The sequence below is a fragment of the Staurois parvus genome, unplaced genomic scaffold, assembly GCF_062004578.1.
Source record: "Staurois parvus isolate SC_StPar_1 unplaced genomic scaffold, SC_StPar_1.0 ptg000251l, whole genome shotgun sequence".
NCBI classification, from domain to species: domain Eukaryota; kingdom Metazoa; phylum Chordata; class Amphibia; order Anura; family Ranidae; genus Staurois; species Staurois parvus.
Genome location: NW_028318047.1, coordinates 6,879,654 through 6,899,280, shown reverse-complemented (window position 1 = coordinate 6,899,280; position 19,627 = coordinate 6,879,654). Strand labels below are relative to the sequence as shown.

Sequence of the window (19,627 nt, the reverse complement as noted above, 5' to 3'; positions counted from 1 at the left end):
CCACACCAGGAAAACTAAAGAGTGCCTTCACTCTGTTGTTTTTTGTAAAGTGCTTTAATAAATGCCTTTGTTGGGAAGCCTGGAAATGTTGAAAAGAGTGAACCTGTTTTTATTGGCTTCTCGGCATGTCAATCACCAGGTCCCGGTAACCAATTGTCAGTGGGGACTTGGTGATCGTTGGCAGAGCTGATGGGAGAGATATGTATGTAAACAACATAGATCTCTCCCGTCAGCATGAACAGGCTGCTTTTTATTGCTCTGCACTGACCCTCTTGTAAAGTGCTGTGCACAATGTAGAACCATAAATACTGTTTATTTTTTTACACAAGTACATGAATGTACCTAATTGTGTTGCTGCTGTCAAAATAAATGTAGAATATTAAACTGGACCACGGAGTAATGGAAGAAGGTGGCCTGGTCTGATGAATTCAAGAATGGTTTGAGGAACACAACAAATTTGAGGAGTTGACTTGGCCTCCAAATTCTCCAGATCTCAATCCAATTGTGCATCTATGGGATGTGCACATGCACTTTCACAGGAAAGCAGAATGTCAGCTGAGAAAATGTCAAATGCCAAAAAGGCTTTCCAAGGCTGGAGCACAGAAGGGGTAGTAGAAATATACACCGACCAACCATAACTTTATGACTACCCACCTAATACTGAGTTGTTACCCTTTTTGCTGCCAAAACAGCCCTGAATTATCGAGACACGGATGCCTATAGACCTCTGAAGGTATGCTGTGGTACGTATCTGACACCAAGCCATCAGTAGCAGATCTTTTAAGTCCTGTAAGTTGTAAGGTGGGGTCTACATATATTTATGAAGAAATTAGATTTTTTAATTTTTTTACTAGATATGTTTTTTTTTGTTTACAGGGCAAAAAAAAATGCACAGGTGATCAAATACCACCAAAAGAAAGTTCTATATTTGAAAAAAAAGGACAATTTCATTTATGTACAGCATTGCATGACTGCACAATTGTCAGTTAAAGTAACGCAGCGCCATATTGCAAAACATGGCTTGGTCAGGAATGGGGGTAAATCCTCTGGAGGGCAAGCAGTTAATATCACTTTAACCCAGGGGTCTTCAAACTTTCTAAGCAAAGGGCCAGTTACTCTCCTTCAGACTTTAGGGGTGCCAGACTGTGGCCAAAGAGAGTACAAAATGCCCCAACATTAGTGAGCATAAGCAATGCACCATCAATGGTTTGAATGGAAGGAATAGTGCCCCATAGATGGGGTCAGTGGGAGGAATAGTGCCCCATAGATGGAGTCAGTGGGAGGAATAGTGCCCCATAGATGGGGTCAGTGGGAGGAATAGTGCCCCATAGATGGTGTCAGTGGGAGAAATAGTGCCCCATAGATGGGGTCAGTGGGAGGAATAGTGCCCCATAGATGGTTTCAGTGGGAGGAATAGTGCCCCATAGATGGTTTCAGTGGGAGGAATAGTGCCCCAGAGATGGTTTCAGTGGGAGGAATAGTGCCCATAGATGGGGTCAGTGGGAGGAATAGTGCCCCATAGATGGTGTCAGTGGGAGAAATAGTGCCCCATAGATGGGGTCAGTGGGAGGAATAGTGCCCCAGAGATGGGGTCAGTGGGAGTAATAGTGCCTCAGAGATGGTTTCAGTGGGAGGAATAGTGCCCCAGAGATGGGGTCAGTGGGAGAAATAGTGCCCCAGAGATGGGGTCAGTGGGAGGAATAGTGCCCCAGAGATGGGGTCAGTGGGAGGAATAGTGCCCCAGAGATGGTTTCAGTGGGAGGAATAGTGCCCCAGAGATGGTTTCAGTGGGAGGAATAGTGCCCATAGATGGGGTCAGTGGGAGAAATAGTGCCCCATAGATGGTTTCAGTGGGAGGAATAGTGCCCCAGAGATGGTTTCAGTGAGAGGAATAGTGCCCATAGATGGTTTCAGTGGGAGAAATAGTGCCCCATAGATGGGGTCAGTGGGAGGAATAGTGCCCCATAGATGGTTTCAGTAGGAGAAATAGTGCCCCAGAGATGGTTTCAGTGGGAGGAATAGTGCCTCAGAGATGGTTTCAGTGGGAGAAATAGTGCCCCAGAGATGGGGTCAGTGGGAAGAATAGTGCCCCATAGATGGTTTCAGTGGGAGAAATAGTGCCCCATAGATGGGGTCAGTTGGTGGAATAGTGCCCCAAGGGGCAGATAAAGCAAGTCAAAGGCCGCATCTGGCCATAGTTTGGAGACTACTGCTTTAACCTGTCAGTGGTCATAAAGTTATGGCTGATCAATGTAGTATACCATGTCTTCTAGATTAATATGTTTACAGACCTGACAGGGTCTCTCTATACAAGGGTTCTGAACATATTTGTTAGATATACAGAAAGTCACAATATAAACTGTCAACGTATATAGAAAACAATCTACAATCCACCAATATTTAATATACTGTATATAATGAAATATAGAATACCGAGCATGCCCTTCAGCTCAGTTGACCTGAGGATCTGGGGGTGCCTCATATTTGCTTTCAACTCCTTTTATTTGCTGCTGATGAGAAAAATTAGTCACAGACAGCTGGTTCTTTTTGTTTATTTACAGGCACATCCTTGACAACTGCTATGGTTAACGTGATAATTTAATGAAGCGCTTCTAAGTGGTATCAAATAAAGTGAACTGTCACTATGTAACACACAATGCACTGATTACAAGAATGCTGACACTAGGCGCAGAAGAGGTTGGGCTCGTCCAGTCACATGCCTTAGAGACCAGATTGTTTACATTGGTAGCAGTTAACAGGACAAAGAGACTCCATCAATACAGCCAGAAACTTTCACTGAACTGCCAGGAAGACACACACAGGTAAATATCTTATTTCTTTTTAATGGGATGGGTTGTGATAGCTAAGTTAAGAATGTGTGCAAAAGATTAAAAAAATAGAAAAGTTCTTTTTTTTTCCCTTAGATATACTGTATATATTTTTACTATGACAGAATTTATTGAAATGACTTTCACGGATTAAAATCTTCTTTAGATGCATTTATTACAAATGTTTATAAAGCACCAACATTTACACAGTTCTTTACACACTGTACATTTACATCAGTCCCCGCCCTCAAGAAACTTACAATCTAAGGTCCTTATGGCACATGTATGCATCCAATTTAAAGGCAAATTTGTCTTTATTAAGTTTTACAACAGAATATACAGAAAAGAAAAAAGGACCAGCGATTACATATACATATGGACAATCATCAGGCTCAAACAGGAGATGAGCCAAAGAGATAACAGTTGTCAGTGAATTTCACCAGCCAAATTAGAGAAACATTAATAAGTAACATGTATACAACTGAGACCAGGGGCGGACTGACCATTTGGAAACTCGGGCACTGCCCGAGGGCCCGGGGTCAGTAGGGGGCCCCATGAGATGCCCCTGGTACCCTTTTCATAGGCTTTTTTGAGTTTGGGCAAGGACACAGGGGCCCTATGATCCCCTATTGCCCGGGGGCCGCATGAGTTGTCAGTCCGCCCCTGATTGAGACATATATCTTAAGGATCTATCCCATAAGAAGGCATGAAGAACATCAATATATGTCCAAGTAGAGTTCAACATATAAAACAAAGCAAAGAAAAAAGATAAAGGGAGAGAGATGAGAAGAGAAGGAAGATAGAAGGGAGAGTCAGGAGCTGGGACAGACAAGGGGCGGATCCAGAATGGCACAACTCTAAAGGGGCCCAGGGTAGGCATCCCAATCATGCAAATCGAAAGCAAGTGCACTGATACAAGACAGACAACCGTGGGTCCACCAGACCAATCGGACGAGGTCTAGGGAGCAGTATGCATCCAATTTAAACAGAAGCAAATAAACCTTCCAGCATGTCTTTGGAATGTGGATAAAAAGTCAAATACCCAGGAGAAACCAATACAAGCACCATGGGAAGCATGCAAACTAGTTATGGTGTCCCGTACAGGATACTAAATAGGAACACCAGTGCTGCAAGGCAGAAGTACTAAGCCAAAGGATTTCCCAGCAACACTTACCAGCCAGCCTGCAAAACAACACTTACCAGCCAGCCTTTTGTGCAGAAGTACTAAGCCACTAGGTCAATCAAAAACATGTAGCACAAAAACCTACCTTAATAATCAATTTTAATTATACCCTTGTAGTAGATGAGTTTGTACTATCAGTGTTAAGTATATGGCCAGTTTAATTTCACTGTACACAATATAATTTGACTGTACAATCTCTTTGAGATTTACGAAAACTATGTAGAATGGAATGCGTATATTATGAAATTTTCTTTCCTTCAACCACAGATTGAAAGAAAGAAAATCACATTATTCTCCCATGCAACAGTCAGTGTTGATGGGGGGGAATCCCTCCCGCTGCGCTATTGTATTCTGACAGTGGGAGGTTTCCCTGCCGTCAGAATACAATGATCACTACTACTGGCTATAGCCAGCAGCAGTGGCGTATGAAAATAACCCAACAGGCTGGTTGCCGACAGTTGAAATTGAATCCTTCTCTGGCTGGCTTTAAAAGTGAACCTTCCCCCATGGAATGTACTCCCTCTACTCCATCCTTATGCATTTGCAGACTGTTTGATTTTTGTACATGTTAAATACCCTTTTTATTAAACTGTGAAGCCCATTACCTCATCATTCCTCGCCCAGGCAAAGAAGACATAAATTACTGCGTAGTGGGATGTCCAAGTCACACATCCCATGAGGCAATATTACAGTGGGATGAAGTTTTACACAATCTTAGTCCCAAGCATAAGCAGACACACTGCAAGTCTACCAGGTAACTGGGACCTGATGGAGCTGCAGCATACCTGCACACAGGGGTTTTCTGTGTCAAAAAGAAATATCTTGCTGTGCTGTACAATTTTATTAATGGTTGTTGTCACCACCAGTGGTGTATTTAGGTTTTGTGCTGCCCTAGGCAACACAAAAATCAGATGCCGCCCCTCGGGAGAGAGCCTGACATTGACCAACAATACCCCTGCCCCCCACCTGAGGGAGCCTTCCACTAACACACATCCCCCCCCCCCAAAGGGGGAGAAAGAGAAAGACACTCACCTTCACAACTCCAGACATCCCTGGGAATGAGAGTCGGGCTCTGCATACACCATCAAGCAGCCTGCAGTCTCTCTCGGATCCTACCTGGTCCCTATGCCATATGTGTCCCTTCGTCTGTCCTTTCTTCCGAGGGGCAGTGCTGCCCCCCCGAAAAATGCCGCCCTAAGCAAATGCCTTGTTTGCCTTGTGGTCAATATGCCCCTGCTTGTCACATCATGGTTTCTGTAAAGTACAACTATTTGTTAGTATGATATGTCATGAGAGAGATACAGGGATTGCCCTTACTTATTTTCTTAGTACTTGCCAGTTACCTGATCCTTTCTTATGAATGAAGAGTGTTCAGTGTGTTGGTGACTACTGTGTTAGGATGAAATATGGAGTCCTTTGTCCCCCCCAATACACTCACAGTAATGATCTTTGTGCTGCGGCAGTTAATTTGAGCACCTGCACCTGTGACGGGCATTTGTCAAGTACCTACTGTGGCTATGCCAACCTTTTCCACTCCTGTGTTTCATTCATGGAAGCTGTACTATCAGTTCTCACAATGAAAACTAGCCTATGAATGGAGGATGGGTGGATGCATGAAAGGTCTGCCTACCCTGATCATGGAGTGCGTTTCATTGTGGGAACCGATAGTATGACGAGAAGTACCTTCCCATTTTTCAAAAACGGCAGAAAAAAAGCAGATCATATAGTTTTTTTTTGGCTTGACTGTAAGAAATCTCTTATTCATTACTGCCTGTTAATTTACAGCAAAATTAAGGATGACGGACCCCTCCTTGATAGATCATATGACTAGGCTAAAACTCAAACTACTGGAGAAGGTGAGGACATTAGCTTTCTGTTTTTTTACCATCTTGGCCAAAGACGCCTCAGCTTCAAAACTGTGCATAAAACATTTTTTTGTTGTTGTTGACTTTTACTGAGTATTGCATTATGTATCCCAATGAACATTTAACAAACAGAAAATATTTTTTACTTAAAGAACAACTGCTTTAGTATAATTTGCTTTAATGCCTTCCACCCACCCCTCTGAGTACAGCCCACCAGCAAAATTACACACCTTCCTCCTTGATCCAGCAATCTCTGCAGGGCCACACAGTGGAGATCACTGGATTGAGGAAGACATTTCTTTCTGAATATGGTCTTCCTCTTAGTGTGCATGTTTGCATAGCACCATTGATTACTATGGGTAAGATGTACTCATGGTGGTCACCAAATATGGGGTCTGTTCACACCATGTGCATTAGACTGCAATGAGCATCCTAACCCAGTGCAGTTCCAATGCACAGACAAGGTAGTTTGCCTTGTTTTCTGTTATTTCAGTTCTCACCACTACATGCAGTACATTTTTCAGCACAGCAATCACAATGCAGCTGGGGTGAATATAAATGAATGAAATGTCACTTTATTCATCTAACAAAAAAACAGTAAACAATGCAATATGTTGACTACCCAACATCCATGCGATCAGTAAGGCTGCTGTTGTGAACAAGACCTTACAAAGAAGATATACAAAATAGGCAAAATAGAGTCCATCATTTTCAAGACATATAATAAAAGCACAGGGTGATTTCATCTAATGACATCCTTAAAAAATTTAAATATTAGCTTTGGGAAGACCTGTCCTTTAAACATTTGGTTTAATTAAAGTGGTTTTAAACCCAAAAGCAAACATTTATTATATTGCAGTTTACAAATCTTAGATGTGATGGCTGCATTAATTTTCTTTTTAGGTTTTCATTCATTTATTTTCATCTTGTGATCTGGCCAGTAAGGTAGCCCACAGATGCATTTTTTTTTTCATTCAACTAGTGGGTTGAATGCAAAAACTGACTCAATCCCCCCATCCAAACTTTCAATGTGAATGGGGAATCCTTCCCAATGAATTATTGTATTCTGACAGTGGGGAAACTTCCCCACCAACAGAATACACTGATCAGTGCTTTCGGCCATTGCTGGTGGTACTGATCGAGAGAGAAAAATCTGACAGGGTGGTTTTACAAAAGTCGACTAGTAGATCAATTCCTGTAAAACCTCCCTGCCCAAACAGCTGTGCTCAAAATTTTTCATATCTTTGGAGAATAGGTGTGCAGGAGCAGCTTCTTCGCAACATAACAGAATTGGTATGTACCATTTTAAAGAAAACATGAGTGAGCAGGCAAAACACATTTCTTTTATGTCTTATGGAATTCATATTCAACTGTAGTGGTATAGCTACCCATTCGTTTGGCAAAATGCCTCCAGGGTATGCAAAGTCTTTGGGTGTTTTGCATAAACCACACGTTTGAGATCACCCCAGAAAGACTCATTGATATTAAATTCAGGAGACTGTGATGGCCACACCAGAACCTTCACCTTTTTCTGCTGTAACCACTGGAGGGTCAACTTGGCCATGTGCTTAGGGTCATCATCATTCTGGAAAGTCCAAGAGCATTCTATGAGCAGATTTCATGAAGAAGAATGCAAATTGTCTGCCAGTATTTTCTGACAACATGCTGCAATCATCTTGCCTTCACTTTTCACAAGATTCCACATGCCTTTAGAGCTCAAACACCCCCAAAACATCAGTGAGCCAGCACCATGCTTCACAGTGGGGATTGTATTCTTGTTGTTATAGGCCTTGTTGACCCCTCTCCAAACAGAGCGCTTATGGTTGTGACCGTCACTCTAGACTACAGTGTGCCAGAAGCTGTGAGGCATATTAAGGTGTTGTTGGGTATTATCAGGGAACAAGAAGATCGCCGCAGCGCATGAATCTGCGCATGCACTGGATCCCGAAAAGGCGTTCAGGCAGGCGGGCACTAGGACCCAGGCGCATATGTCACCAATGACGACACCGGGCAGGCACTAGGACCCAGGCGCGCCTGTCGGTGCTGGGCAGGCTATTTAAAGAGCACCTCGGTGCTGATTCAGTGCTGACTGGTCTTCAGCTTCCCCAGTGTCCTGCTTGTTTCCTGTGCGATTACTTTGGTGCTGACCCGGCTTGTTCCTGACCCGACTCTGAGTTCTCTTCGGCCCCCCCGGTTCCTGACTTCGTCTCTGTTCCTGACTTTGGCATTCTCTTCCTGATCCTGTACCGCGCTGCCCGACTGTTATGACCCTGGCTATCCTACGACTCCGCTCCAGTCCTGTGTCCTGGCTGCAAACCTGGCTCTGCTGTGCATCTGACAATCCACGGTACCTGCCTGGTCTATTTCTACAGTATCCGAATCAGTGGATATCCTGCTTACCAAAGTCATCATCTGCAAGAGCTGCAAGCAAAACCCTGGCGCTCTTGTCCCCCTGGTCCTTAGACGCCCTCTGTTCCAACCTCAGCGGGCTCAGGATTAGTGACACAAGTGAGGCCGACCTCGTCAATTCAGTCTCCCATCAGGTATGTGACAGGTATATTGTAACCAGGCTTTTTTTGTGACATTGGCACAGTAAAGGCTTCTTTCTGGCAACTTGACCATGCGGCTCATTTTTGTATTATGGTATTGTGCTCCTTGAAACAACCACACTGTCTTTTCCAGGGCAGCGTGTATTTCTCCTGAGGTTACCTGTAGGTTTTTCCTTGTATCCTGTGAATAATTCTTCTGGCACTTGTGGCTGCAATCTTTCTTGGTCTATATCACCTTGGTTTGGTATCAAGAAATCCCTGAATTTTCCACTGCCTAATAAGTGATTGAACAGTACTGACTGGCATATTGAAGTCTTTGGATATTTTTTTATATGCTTTTACATCTTTATAAAGTTCCATTACATTGTTACGCAGGTCTTTTGACAGTTCTTTTCTGTTCCCCATGGCTCAGTATCTAGCCTGGCCAGTGCATCCAAGTCAGAGATAACAAACTCATTGACTATTTATACACAGGCACTAATTGAAATTTGAAAAGAAAAAATTAACCTTTAATTGCCATTTTATCCCATCTGTGTGTCACCTTGTGTGTCTGTGCCAAGGCCAAACATTCCAGGGTATATAAACTTTTTTTATCAGGGCCATTTGAGTGATTTCTGTTATCATTATGACTTTAAAAGGAGCCAAACAACTAGATTGTAAGCTCGAAAGAGCAGGGCCCTTGATCCCCTCATGTTTTGCATTGTATTGGTATTGTTCTGTCACATGTTCTGTCCCCCTTTGTAATGTACAGCGCTGAGCGAACCATTGGCGCTTTATAAATACTGTATAATAATATGTGATAATAAATGGCTTCATATGATCACTATCCTTAAATAAAACACAGTTTTTTGGTATGATCAGTTTTCAATATTAAAATTTCACAATTTCTGCCAGGGTATGCAAACGTTTGAGAAACACTGTACATGGATTAAAATTTGGCCATTCCCTGCTGAACTGGACGAATGTTGATCCATCTATGGCCATCCTAAGTCATTTTCTTTTTAACAGAACAAGCTCTCCATCAAACGTATCAGTTAGGAGTGTTGAGATGAACCATTTTTCACTGACAGGCTTACAACAATCAGCTTTTATTTATTTATTTAAAACCTTTATTTCACAAAGAAAAAAACTGTTTGCTGTAACTGCAATGTGAGCTCGAGTTTAGCTTCAGTTTGTTTGTGTACCTAAATCTGCTAGTACATCTAACACTCCCCTCCGACCAGGTTAACAATGCTGTTATCGGCTGTGCCTCCTGTGCTCATTCTTCCAGAGTAGTGTCTTACTAATACAAGAGGTGTTACTGGCCAGATCACCCGGTGAAAACAGAGAGAAAAATGCCAAAAAAACCCTACTGCAGTCACCACACCTAATGATTGGTATGCAACAATATACTGCATTTTTGGTTTTCCGTTTAACACCACTTTCACAAACTGCATGTGGCTGTTGAAAAAATTTAACATAATTTCTTAAAAAAAAAAAGCAATAGCTGAACTAAAAGTGTGTAAATTGTTTAAATATTAGTTATACCTTTTAAAGGAAATGCACAGAAAAAATGTTCTGTTGCTGTCATCTCCTGTTGCCTGGATGTCATACCGATCTTCCCGATTTAATATTTTGGTGACCCAGAAGTGCTATGGAGACTTGATTCTGACTACACTTCCTGTATGTTTGTTTTAGGTCAATGACTCAAATCGTAGAGACTTGTGACATCCAGGCAGCCAGCTTTTCCATAAGGAGGTCAGCAATAACTGCTTACACATTTCTCTTAGAACAGGTTTTGCTTACAAACATGCAGTAGTGCTAATGGAGACTATATACGTTCATCAGGCAGACTAGGCTTATTAACATATGGGGGCCACTGGTTAAACCCCATAGCACTGAGATGTTTCATCAGATTATAAGCACACTAAACTCGCCATACACGGCCCTAGTTTTGCCCAGTTCCTGCTTAATTGGCAAAAATTTGAGCCGTGGGTAGCCCTGTAGGCACCACCTTGCTTTTCAAACTCTAAAGAAGTTCTTCAGCCTAGAAATAAAAAAAATAAAAGTCAGCAGCTACAAATACTGTAGCTGCTGACTTTTATTATTACAACACTTGGGACTCAGCGCTTTCATCACCCAAGCCAGCTCTTTAGCCATCTTTACGTCCAGGCACTGGCATGTTAATTAGGAAACCTGGCTGTGACTGCTTGCGGCTTCATAGCTGGCTTTGCACTGCGCATGCACGAGTCGCGTTGTGCTCTGTGAATGGTCCCATAGCTTTCTGGGACCTGTTATGTGTCCCAGAAGGCTGTGGGGGGGGGGGGATGTCTACTCGGGTCACCTCGGCGATCCAACCAGAAGTGGGTATGGGTTCCTGTCAAAACCAGGTATCCACTTTCTCCCCCAAAAAATAAGAGCCAAAACTTAAAGAGGAGGCAGACAAGCAAAACTTCCCCTTTTGGGTGAAGTTCCACTTTAAATAAAAAATCAAAGGAACCGGAAGAGAGAATGTCTGCCGAACAGTGAATGTATCCAATAAGATGTAGTCATTGTTAACCTGGTCATAGATGGGTAGAATTTCGAACAAAAATTCATAGGAAAAGAATGTTCTACCACAGTGATGAGAAAATTCGAAGGAGCTGGATGGAAAATTTTTCTTGAACAAACAAATTTCTAGCAGTGTATGTGGTTTTTGTTCTGTACAGCTAGTCCCCTACATACGAACATTCAACTTACGAACTTTCAAATATGCAAATATGTGTTCACATGTCACACACTCTACAACCCAGTGAGCTGAACGAAAAAAAAAACTAACAGATTTCCATACCAACACAAGCAATGTTGGTGTGGTAATCTCTCCCACTGTGCCTTTGTGTTCTGATGGGGATTCCCCCTACCAGAACATACTGATCAGCGCTCGTAGCCATTGTCTGCAAGTGCTGATCTTTGTCAGACTTACGAAAAAGCTCCTGGAACATAACTTCATAAGTAGGGGACTTACTGTATAGTCAATTAAAGTGGTTGTAAAGGCTCAATGTTTTTTACCTTCATGCATTCTATGCATGAAGGTTAAAAACCTTCTCTATGCATCCCCCCCAGCCCCCCCTAATAATAAACCTAAGCCCCCTCTCGATCCAGCAATGTGCACTGGAGTCTCGGCTATCCCAGGACTCCCTCTCCTCATTGGCTGAGACAGCATCAGGAGCCATTGGCTCCCGCTGCTGTCAATCACAGCCAGTGAGCCAATGAGAACAGAGAGGAGGTAGGGCCGAGTCACGGCTCTGTGTGTGAATGGACGCACGGAGCAGTGGCTGGGGAGTGCTCATGCTCGGGTGCCCCTATAGCAAGCTGCTTGCTGTGGGGGCACCCGACAGGAGGGAGGGGCCAGGAGCGCTGGCGGGGGACCCCGAGAAGAGGAGGATCTGTGCTGCTCCATCCGAGACAACTGCTGCACACAGCAGGTAAGTATAGACATGTTAGTTATTTTTGTAAAAAAAAAAAGAAGCCGTTAGAATCACTGTAATACCTAAAATCAAATGTTAAAAGCAAACAAAATCTTTTGAATAACATTGAAATGTTCTGAGAATTTTCGTACGAATTTACCTAAGATTTTTCCTAAGAATTTTCATTCTAAATGGACTTTTACCAAGAATTTGTTTGAAATTCTACCTATATATGGCTAGCTTTAGGGTTTTCAGACAAGTGGGGGTGCTGACTATCTGAATACAATACATTTCAGAGGAGATTCCTCTATCCACACTGAATGGAGGAATCTATTAGAACCCTTTCATTCAGCCATGGGTTAAACAATATAAATGAAATGCATGGATAGCTACCTTATCCAGGAAGACAATGAAGATTTCCCTGATGAAAAACACTGTTATGACAAATAGCCCAATTGTCTTGAACATTTCTATACTACACAATGACTATCAACACTTTGTAAAAAGAAAAATGTCCTTGACCTACTTTGAAATGTCAGATATTTCACAGTTTTTCTGATTGTTTGAAATTAAATGTATATGAAAAATGTATAATTATTGATAAATAGGAATTAATAGAGTCACTTTTTCACGTTTGTTCACAGAGATTAGAAAATGAGCGTGAGATTGCTGACGATTCATCAGATATAGAGGTTATAACAGCAAGTAAGAACAGAAAATGAATTCTAAACTTGTAGAATGTATTATTATTATTTTACCTGTGCAATAAGTATTGTCACCTAGTCCTTTTTCTTAGATGCATACTATCTTTATTTAAGCACAGTTCTCATCTATAACTTTTTTGTGTGATGTGTTTGTGAAAAATCATTTTTGCTGCTTTGGACCAAATGCAATGGACATATTGTGCCACATACAAATGAATAAAAATGCCACAATGCATGGCAAAATGCAGAGCTGTAAATGGGCCCCAGGCTCTGTTTAGTACTGATTAGACAACTTTTTCATGTGTCCTTGTTACCTACAAGTCTGGGCACTTATAGTGCAGAGAATATCATTGAAGCAAAAGGTATAAATGGCCCAGTTGCTATTGTTTCCTTGCAAATAAGCCAGCATTGTAGCTATCTGTCTGCACGTCTTCCCTTGTGTCTCAGTTGACTTAATTTATAAACTTAGTCCAGACAATTGTACAAGTTTATGAGTAATAATACCTCGGTAAACCTTAAATAACTGAAATACCCCCCACAATCACCCTATAAAGAAAAGTGACACTTTCACCCTTGAAAGTAAATACAATAATATTAAGCCTATCTCCCAAAATCCAAATATGAAATACAAGTAATCTAATTTATCCTATTCCAACCACATCCAATGAATACTCCAAAATATCCCAAAGCAATAATAAAATAATTAATAAATAATAATAAAATTAAATAATAATAAAAAATAGATAAAAAATAAATGTCCAGATGTAATAAAAGTCTAATCAAACAATAGTCCACCAAAACTGTATTAATCCAGTGTGTTGAACTTCCAATTCCTATTCCAATCCTCGTGATACCTCGAAAAAAATATAAACTACAATAGTGTATTACCTTTTAAATTACAATTTTTTTGCACTGATATGTTTACACACAATTAAGGTACTTATATTGTTTTGTAATTTAGAAGGTAATAAACTATTGTAGTTTAGATTTTTTTTTAGGTATCATGAGGATTGGAATAGGAATTGGAAGTTCAACACACTGGATTAATACGTTTTTGTTGGACTATTGTTTGATTGGACTTTCGTTACATTTGGACATTTATTATTTATCTATTTTTTATTATTATTAATTAATTAATTATTTTATTATTGATGTGGGATATTTTGAGTATTCATTGGATGTGGTTGGAATAGGATAAATTAGTTTACTTGTATTTCATATTTGGATTTTGGGAGATAGGTGAAGGAAAGGCTTAATATAATTGTACATGTTTATTGTGCAGCTTGAAGATTTTTTTTCTTAACACCATTCAGCTCAAAGATGGTGGAGGTGAACAGTAACAGCTTGGAGTCTCTTAGCAACATCCTAGCAACAAGGCAGGGCAGGATAATGCCATGTTTGGTAAATTGCCTACACCTATAACAAGGGCATTATTCCACTTTGGTCAAAGTTGCACATTTGGTTGTTGTCTACAGATGGCCCTTACCTGCATACGTAGTTTGGTAAAGGTGATTTATGACTTTAAGGTAAGCAAAGTGTCTATGTTACCCATATTAGTTACATTTGAGCTGTCTTTTTAACCTGTGTGGGTTAGAAGATGGAAGAAAGGTGATGCCTGGTTGCTAGAAACACAGAGATGTCTCTATACAACATATGTAAATCCACCTCATTCAGAGCCTGTGGCATGTGCAGGATGGTGTTACTTTGGTAGTACTGTGATTGTTTTCCTTTGCCCTCAGGGAGTTATGATGGACAAGAAGAAGCTCTTCAATCTGCATTACGCAGGAGGAAGGATCTACTGCACAAACTGAGAGTGAGTGTAATAAAACACCGCACAATACAGCAACGGAATACATGCATGTGTTACACCGTCTTGACATCATCACGAGTACAGTAGGTACATCTTTGAAGCAACATTTTTCCCCAAATGTGATTTTTGTACTTTAATATGCAGGAACAACACCTCCTAGAAGAGATAGCCCGGCCACATACCTGGGAAGGAACTCGCAGAAAAAAGATCAGTATAGAACCTGTAGCAGCCCCAATGCACATTTACCACACATTGCCTCCTCCAGAACCACCAGTGCGCTTTTATCCTCCACCTCCTCCACCAGAACCTCCCAGGATCATACAGCAGCAGGTATGGGTGTAAGCACTTGATTACAATCAAAACAGTATACTGCATCCTTCAATATTAATGTTCTGTACGATGCACAATCATTAATTGGCTTTTTATGTCATAGTTTTTATACCTTAATTGTGTGCATATAATGCTTTTCTTTGCGTTTTCTTGATCTCGATATCTCAAATTTTTTTTTTTTCTTATTACATTTCCTAATACATGGAGGCAACAAGGTGACATGATTCTAGAGTCAAAGAACATGTTCCTGTGCATGAGGAATGATGGGAACTTATTTGACATTTGCAAGTTACATTTATAGCTGGGAAAGCTGGAAGCCACCACAAGCAAAGAAAAAATGGGTGGCAATTTAGACCTCATTGAGCCAGGCATATCCGAGAATTTCAGAACTGATAAGCAGAACCAATAAGATAAAGGAGGCCATGCAAGCCACATTTAGATGATTCAGTCTCCTTAAGCCTAGTTTGTGCAGTAAAATTTATATTAAGTAACCTCATCAGCATTAATTTGTTCCTGACTGATTTTACAATGGTAGTCAATTCTTCCAGACTTTCCTCCATTCCTCTTCCAGTGTAAACAGATGCAGGCTGCGGTATTTCCTCCAACCTAAAGGCAGCACTGCACCGTCTCTTCCATTGATAGCATAGCTCCCAACTGTCCCTGATTTCGAGTGACTGACCATGATTTGGAACAAAGTCCCTCTGTCCCTCATTCCATCTCATTTGTCCCTCATTTTGGTCTGATCTGTATAGTTGTATATAAAATGCACTATTTATCTTTCAAAAAATGTTTCACAGTGTTAAATCTTTCATCCAGTTTCTAACTTTCTGCATGGTACATTTCAAAAGCCAGTATAGAGGAATAGTAGTGGTAAAAAAAAGCACTTGTGGGTTTAGCTAATCATTTTTTTGTATAATTCTCCTTTTAAGGGGGCATGTCAAGGGGGGTGTCCTATACCTTAATACTTTTGCTAATAGGCGTCCCTTGTTCCTATCGCAAAAGGTTGGGAGGTACGTGGTAGGAGTCTAATAGGGAGGAAATGTCTCCTATCTTTGGCCAGGTGGCCATCTTGGGGAGGACTGTGAACCTGTTAGATGCTGAAGTCCCACGTGATTTGGGCAGCCATCTTGATTTATTACCTTATAAAAATGGGGGACCAACATTATCGGGCATGCCCACTGTGAGACAATAGGTAGAGAGAGAGCACCACTGGGTGGGGAAAGCACAGGCTCAGTGGTAGGAAAAGGTTCAGGATGAGTAGGGATGCATAGGTTTAATTTTCATGGTGTCCACTTTGCACCAGTCCTGGACAGATTACCTCTGGCTGTCATTTACCACAGCAGCCTGGTGGAATCCAGTGTCAGTTAACTCTACCACCACCCCTTCCAATGGAGCACTCCTCTGGCACAGTGAAATTATAAGTGCAACTTGTATCACTGTGGAGTAAATTCTACCTCCTTATCAGTGTTCTGCGGACAAGTAAACTGTGCACCTCACAGCTTCTGCGGTGCCAAGATCATATTTGACTGTGGTGCCTTGTTGGATGACTCTATATTATAAAAAACAGTCCTAATACCCTCTGCCTCATGTTTCTTCCATAAGTTTGGTACACCACTTAGGCCCTGCCTACACTTGCAGTCCTTGGGTAGTATTACACATCTTCTACGAAGGTGGCTTCAATGCAACCCGGGGAAGGCCTTTCATAGCAGGGTATATAGAGATTTGACAGAATTTTATCCTAAAATCTTTTGATTAACCACTTCCCGACCGGCCGTTGTATATAAACGGCCAGACAGTGGCAGTGCAGGGTCGGATGGCCGTTTATAAACGGCCTCCCCGCACCCCGCTTGTGCGTACTCCCTGGGAGCGCGCAGTGAAACACCGATCGTTGGACGGGACCTCTGTACGAGGTCCCAATCATGTGATCACTGATTGGCCAATCAGTGATCACATGCAAAGTAGTAAGCAAGATGTCACTTGTGACATCATTGCTTACTACGTGTGAAATCTGTGAATGATCACAGAGGTCACATGGTACAAGGCTATTCACAACAGCCTTGTACCATGTGACAAGCTGTGACCAATCAAAGCTCACTCAGTACTTCTCAATGACTGCAAGAATGCAGACAGAGAGAAAGAGAAATGATTGCTTTTACATCCTATATGGGTTTAGAGCAATCAGTGTAAAAAAAAAAAAAAAAAATTTTTCATCACCCCCCACAAGTAGTACAGTGTCACCATGGTGACAGTATGTAAAAAAAAAATAAAAAAAAAATAATAATATAAAAAAATAAAATAAAAATGTAAAAAAAAAATGGTTAAAAATTATAATTTTTGGTTATAAACTAATTTGGATTTTTTTTCTTTTTACTAAAAAGATAACGGAATAAATTTTGGCCAAGATTTATGATGAAATATTATTTACTTGCAAAATTTTATAAAAAAAACACTTTTTTTTCAAAATTTTTGGACTTTTTCATTTACATAGCAAAAAAAATTAAAATCCCAGCGGTGAATAAATACCACCAAAATAAAGCTTTATCTGTCTCAAAAAAATGGTAAAAAATTCATTTAGGTACAGTGTTGCATGACCGCGCAATTGTCATTCAAAGTGTGATAGTGCTGAAAGCTGAAAATTGCCCTGGTCAGGAAGGGGGTAAAAGTGTCCGGTCTGGAAGTGTTTAAGAGTGGTTAACTCAAAATTACTGTGTTTTTATTTACAGTTACCCCAGCAACCAGCAACCATAATTCAGCAGCTACCTCCACAGCAGCCACTAATTACTCAGATTCCTCCTCCACAAGCCTATCAGCCGCCACGCTCAGGCAGCATTAAAGAAGGTCAGTTAATGAAAACCTTTTTTTTATTGCACACACTGTTTTAAAACGTTATAACGGTACTGCGCCAAGAGAAGCCTCTATCGAAAATTATATAAATCCTTTTATTACAATGCAAAAGTTATAATTAGCACAACATTTATGTAAATCCTAACAATATAAATTTGTTTAATGTATGTCTTTAAAATTTATCTTGAAAGTAATCATGTTGAGTATACAAACTGAAAAGTAATTATCTGGGTGGGGAAGAAAAATAGCATTAGCATCACTCACTGCCAGTTCTGGATCCAACCACCCTAATAAATAATAAATTCCTTGGCCAATTACACAAAGTTATAAAATCAAACAGATTCCAAGATGGTGTTTCAAACACCATCACCTGAAGCAATCTATTCAGAGAAAGGAGCCCTGCTGTCACAAATGAGTCCTGTATTTCCCATACTGTCGGTGACTGAAGATATTTATTTATGGTACTTATATAGCACCGTCAGTTTACGCAGCGCTTTACATATATATTGTACATTCACATCAGTCCCTAACCCTCAAGGGGTGTACAATCTAAGGTCCCTAATTCATATTCATACATACACATATTAGGGTCAATTTAGACAGGAGCCAATTAACCTACTAGCATGTCCTTGGAGTGTGGGAGGAAACCAGAGTATCCGGAGGAAACCCACGCATGCACAGGGAGAACATGCAAACTCCAGGCAGGTGGTGCCATGGTTGGGATTTGAACCAGCAATCCGAGTACTGCCAGGCAGAAGTGCTAACCATTTAGCCACTGTGCTGCCCCAGATATAGACCTATCCCTTAATCTGAGGGTTCAGCACAGGAAGGGATATTCACGCCTATGTCATATTGATCTCTACACAACAGGACCGAGCTGCTGGATCAAAGAGAATTGACAGCCATTCCAAATAAAATGAATCTCCTCAGTGTAGAGTGCTATACATCTTTTCAAAATAAAGTTTAACTCTAATGCTGGTTAGCTATTTAGGTCCCATGCACATTAGCATTTTTTTTTTTAAGCTCAAAAAACTCTGGAAGAAGTGCTGGATATAAAAAGTTGGTAATAGCATTTTTAGTAGTGTTTTAGTAGTGTTTAGGAGCATCAGTGTTTATTACAACTTATGTAGAAAAAAAAAAAGCTAGAAAAAAGCTGTTAGGAGCATTTTAGTAGCATTTAGGGGTGTTAAACATTGCAAAAACACTCCAAAAAACTCTACAAAAACAATTTTTTTTTCTGCTCCTAGGCGCTGAAGCTCAAACGCTAATATCCTAAAGTAATGTGCATGGACACATAGGAGAACACTATTAAACTTCTAGGAGCAGAACAAAATGCTAATAACAGCTTCTAGGAGCTTAAAAAACACTAGTGTGCATGGAGCCTTACGTTGGTAGACTCTCAGTCTACCTCAATATTTGACAGTTTATTGAACTCCTATGCACATAGAACTCTACTAGAATGTCCATATATGATCATATAGGAGACTATGGGGGAAGACCACGGTGGCCTAATGGTTGGCACGCCTGTATTGCTACGCTAGGGTCATCAGTTTGAAACCCAACCAGGATACCAACTGCATGGAATTTGCACGTTCTCCCTGTGCTTGCAGGGGTTTCTTCCTACACTCCAAAGACATGCTGGATTACAAAGCAGGTTTCATTTATAATTGCAAGAATACCATTTATTTAAATGCTTTGGGTGATTTTCTATACAAAGCCATTTCAAGAAGTAATGTTTTTCATTTATGGTGGAATGGTGGTGCTTTTTGTGGTTTGCTAATAGTTATTCACTTTGGAATATAAACCAGATTTCTGGTGCAGGTTATTTTAAGAGTCATTTACTTACATATGGTAATTTTATGGATGCGTTTAATGAAATGAATAACATTTGGATAATTATATTGGTATATTCTATAAATATTTGATCATTTTTTCATGCAGACCCATAAACCTGTTAACCCTTAGTCAAACCCTGTTTAATTTGCTTTTCATTGCCTTTTTTCCTTCCCACTAATATACTATTAGCATTAATAATAACCTTTTGCTTCAATTAAGTAATTACTCGCATGTAACTGTGAAACTTGATTAC

The 19,627-nt window shown here is 40.7% G+C and overlaps 1 protein-coding gene across 3 annotated transcripts in view; it reads left to right on the top strand.

The window, feature by feature from the left end:
- CUNH21orf58 (chromosome unknown C21orf58 homolog) overlaps positions 1 to 19,627 on the top strand; it is a 37,854-nt gene that overhangs the window by 6,635 nt on the left and 11,592 nt on the right. For all 3 annotated transcript variants that reach the window (XM_089680880.1, XM_089680878.1, XM_089680879.1), the window contains exons 2-7: positions 2,562 to 2,822; positions 5,797 to 5,867; positions 12,495 to 12,555; positions 14,294 to 14,367; positions 14,509 to 14,694; positions 17,418 to 17,532. In XM_089680880.1, the coding sequence (XP_089537006.1) occupies positions 5,808 to 5,867; positions 12,495 to 12,555; positions 14,294 to 14,367; positions 14,509 to 14,694; positions 17,418 to 17,532 (496 nt within the window). In that variant the 5' untranslated portion in view covers positions 2,562 to 2,822; positions 5,797 to 5,807. The remainder of the gene's footprint in view (positions 1 to 2,561; positions 2,823 to 5,796; positions 5,868 to 12,494; positions 12,556 to 14,293; positions 14,368 to 14,508; positions 14,695 to 17,417; positions 17,533 to 19,627) is intronic.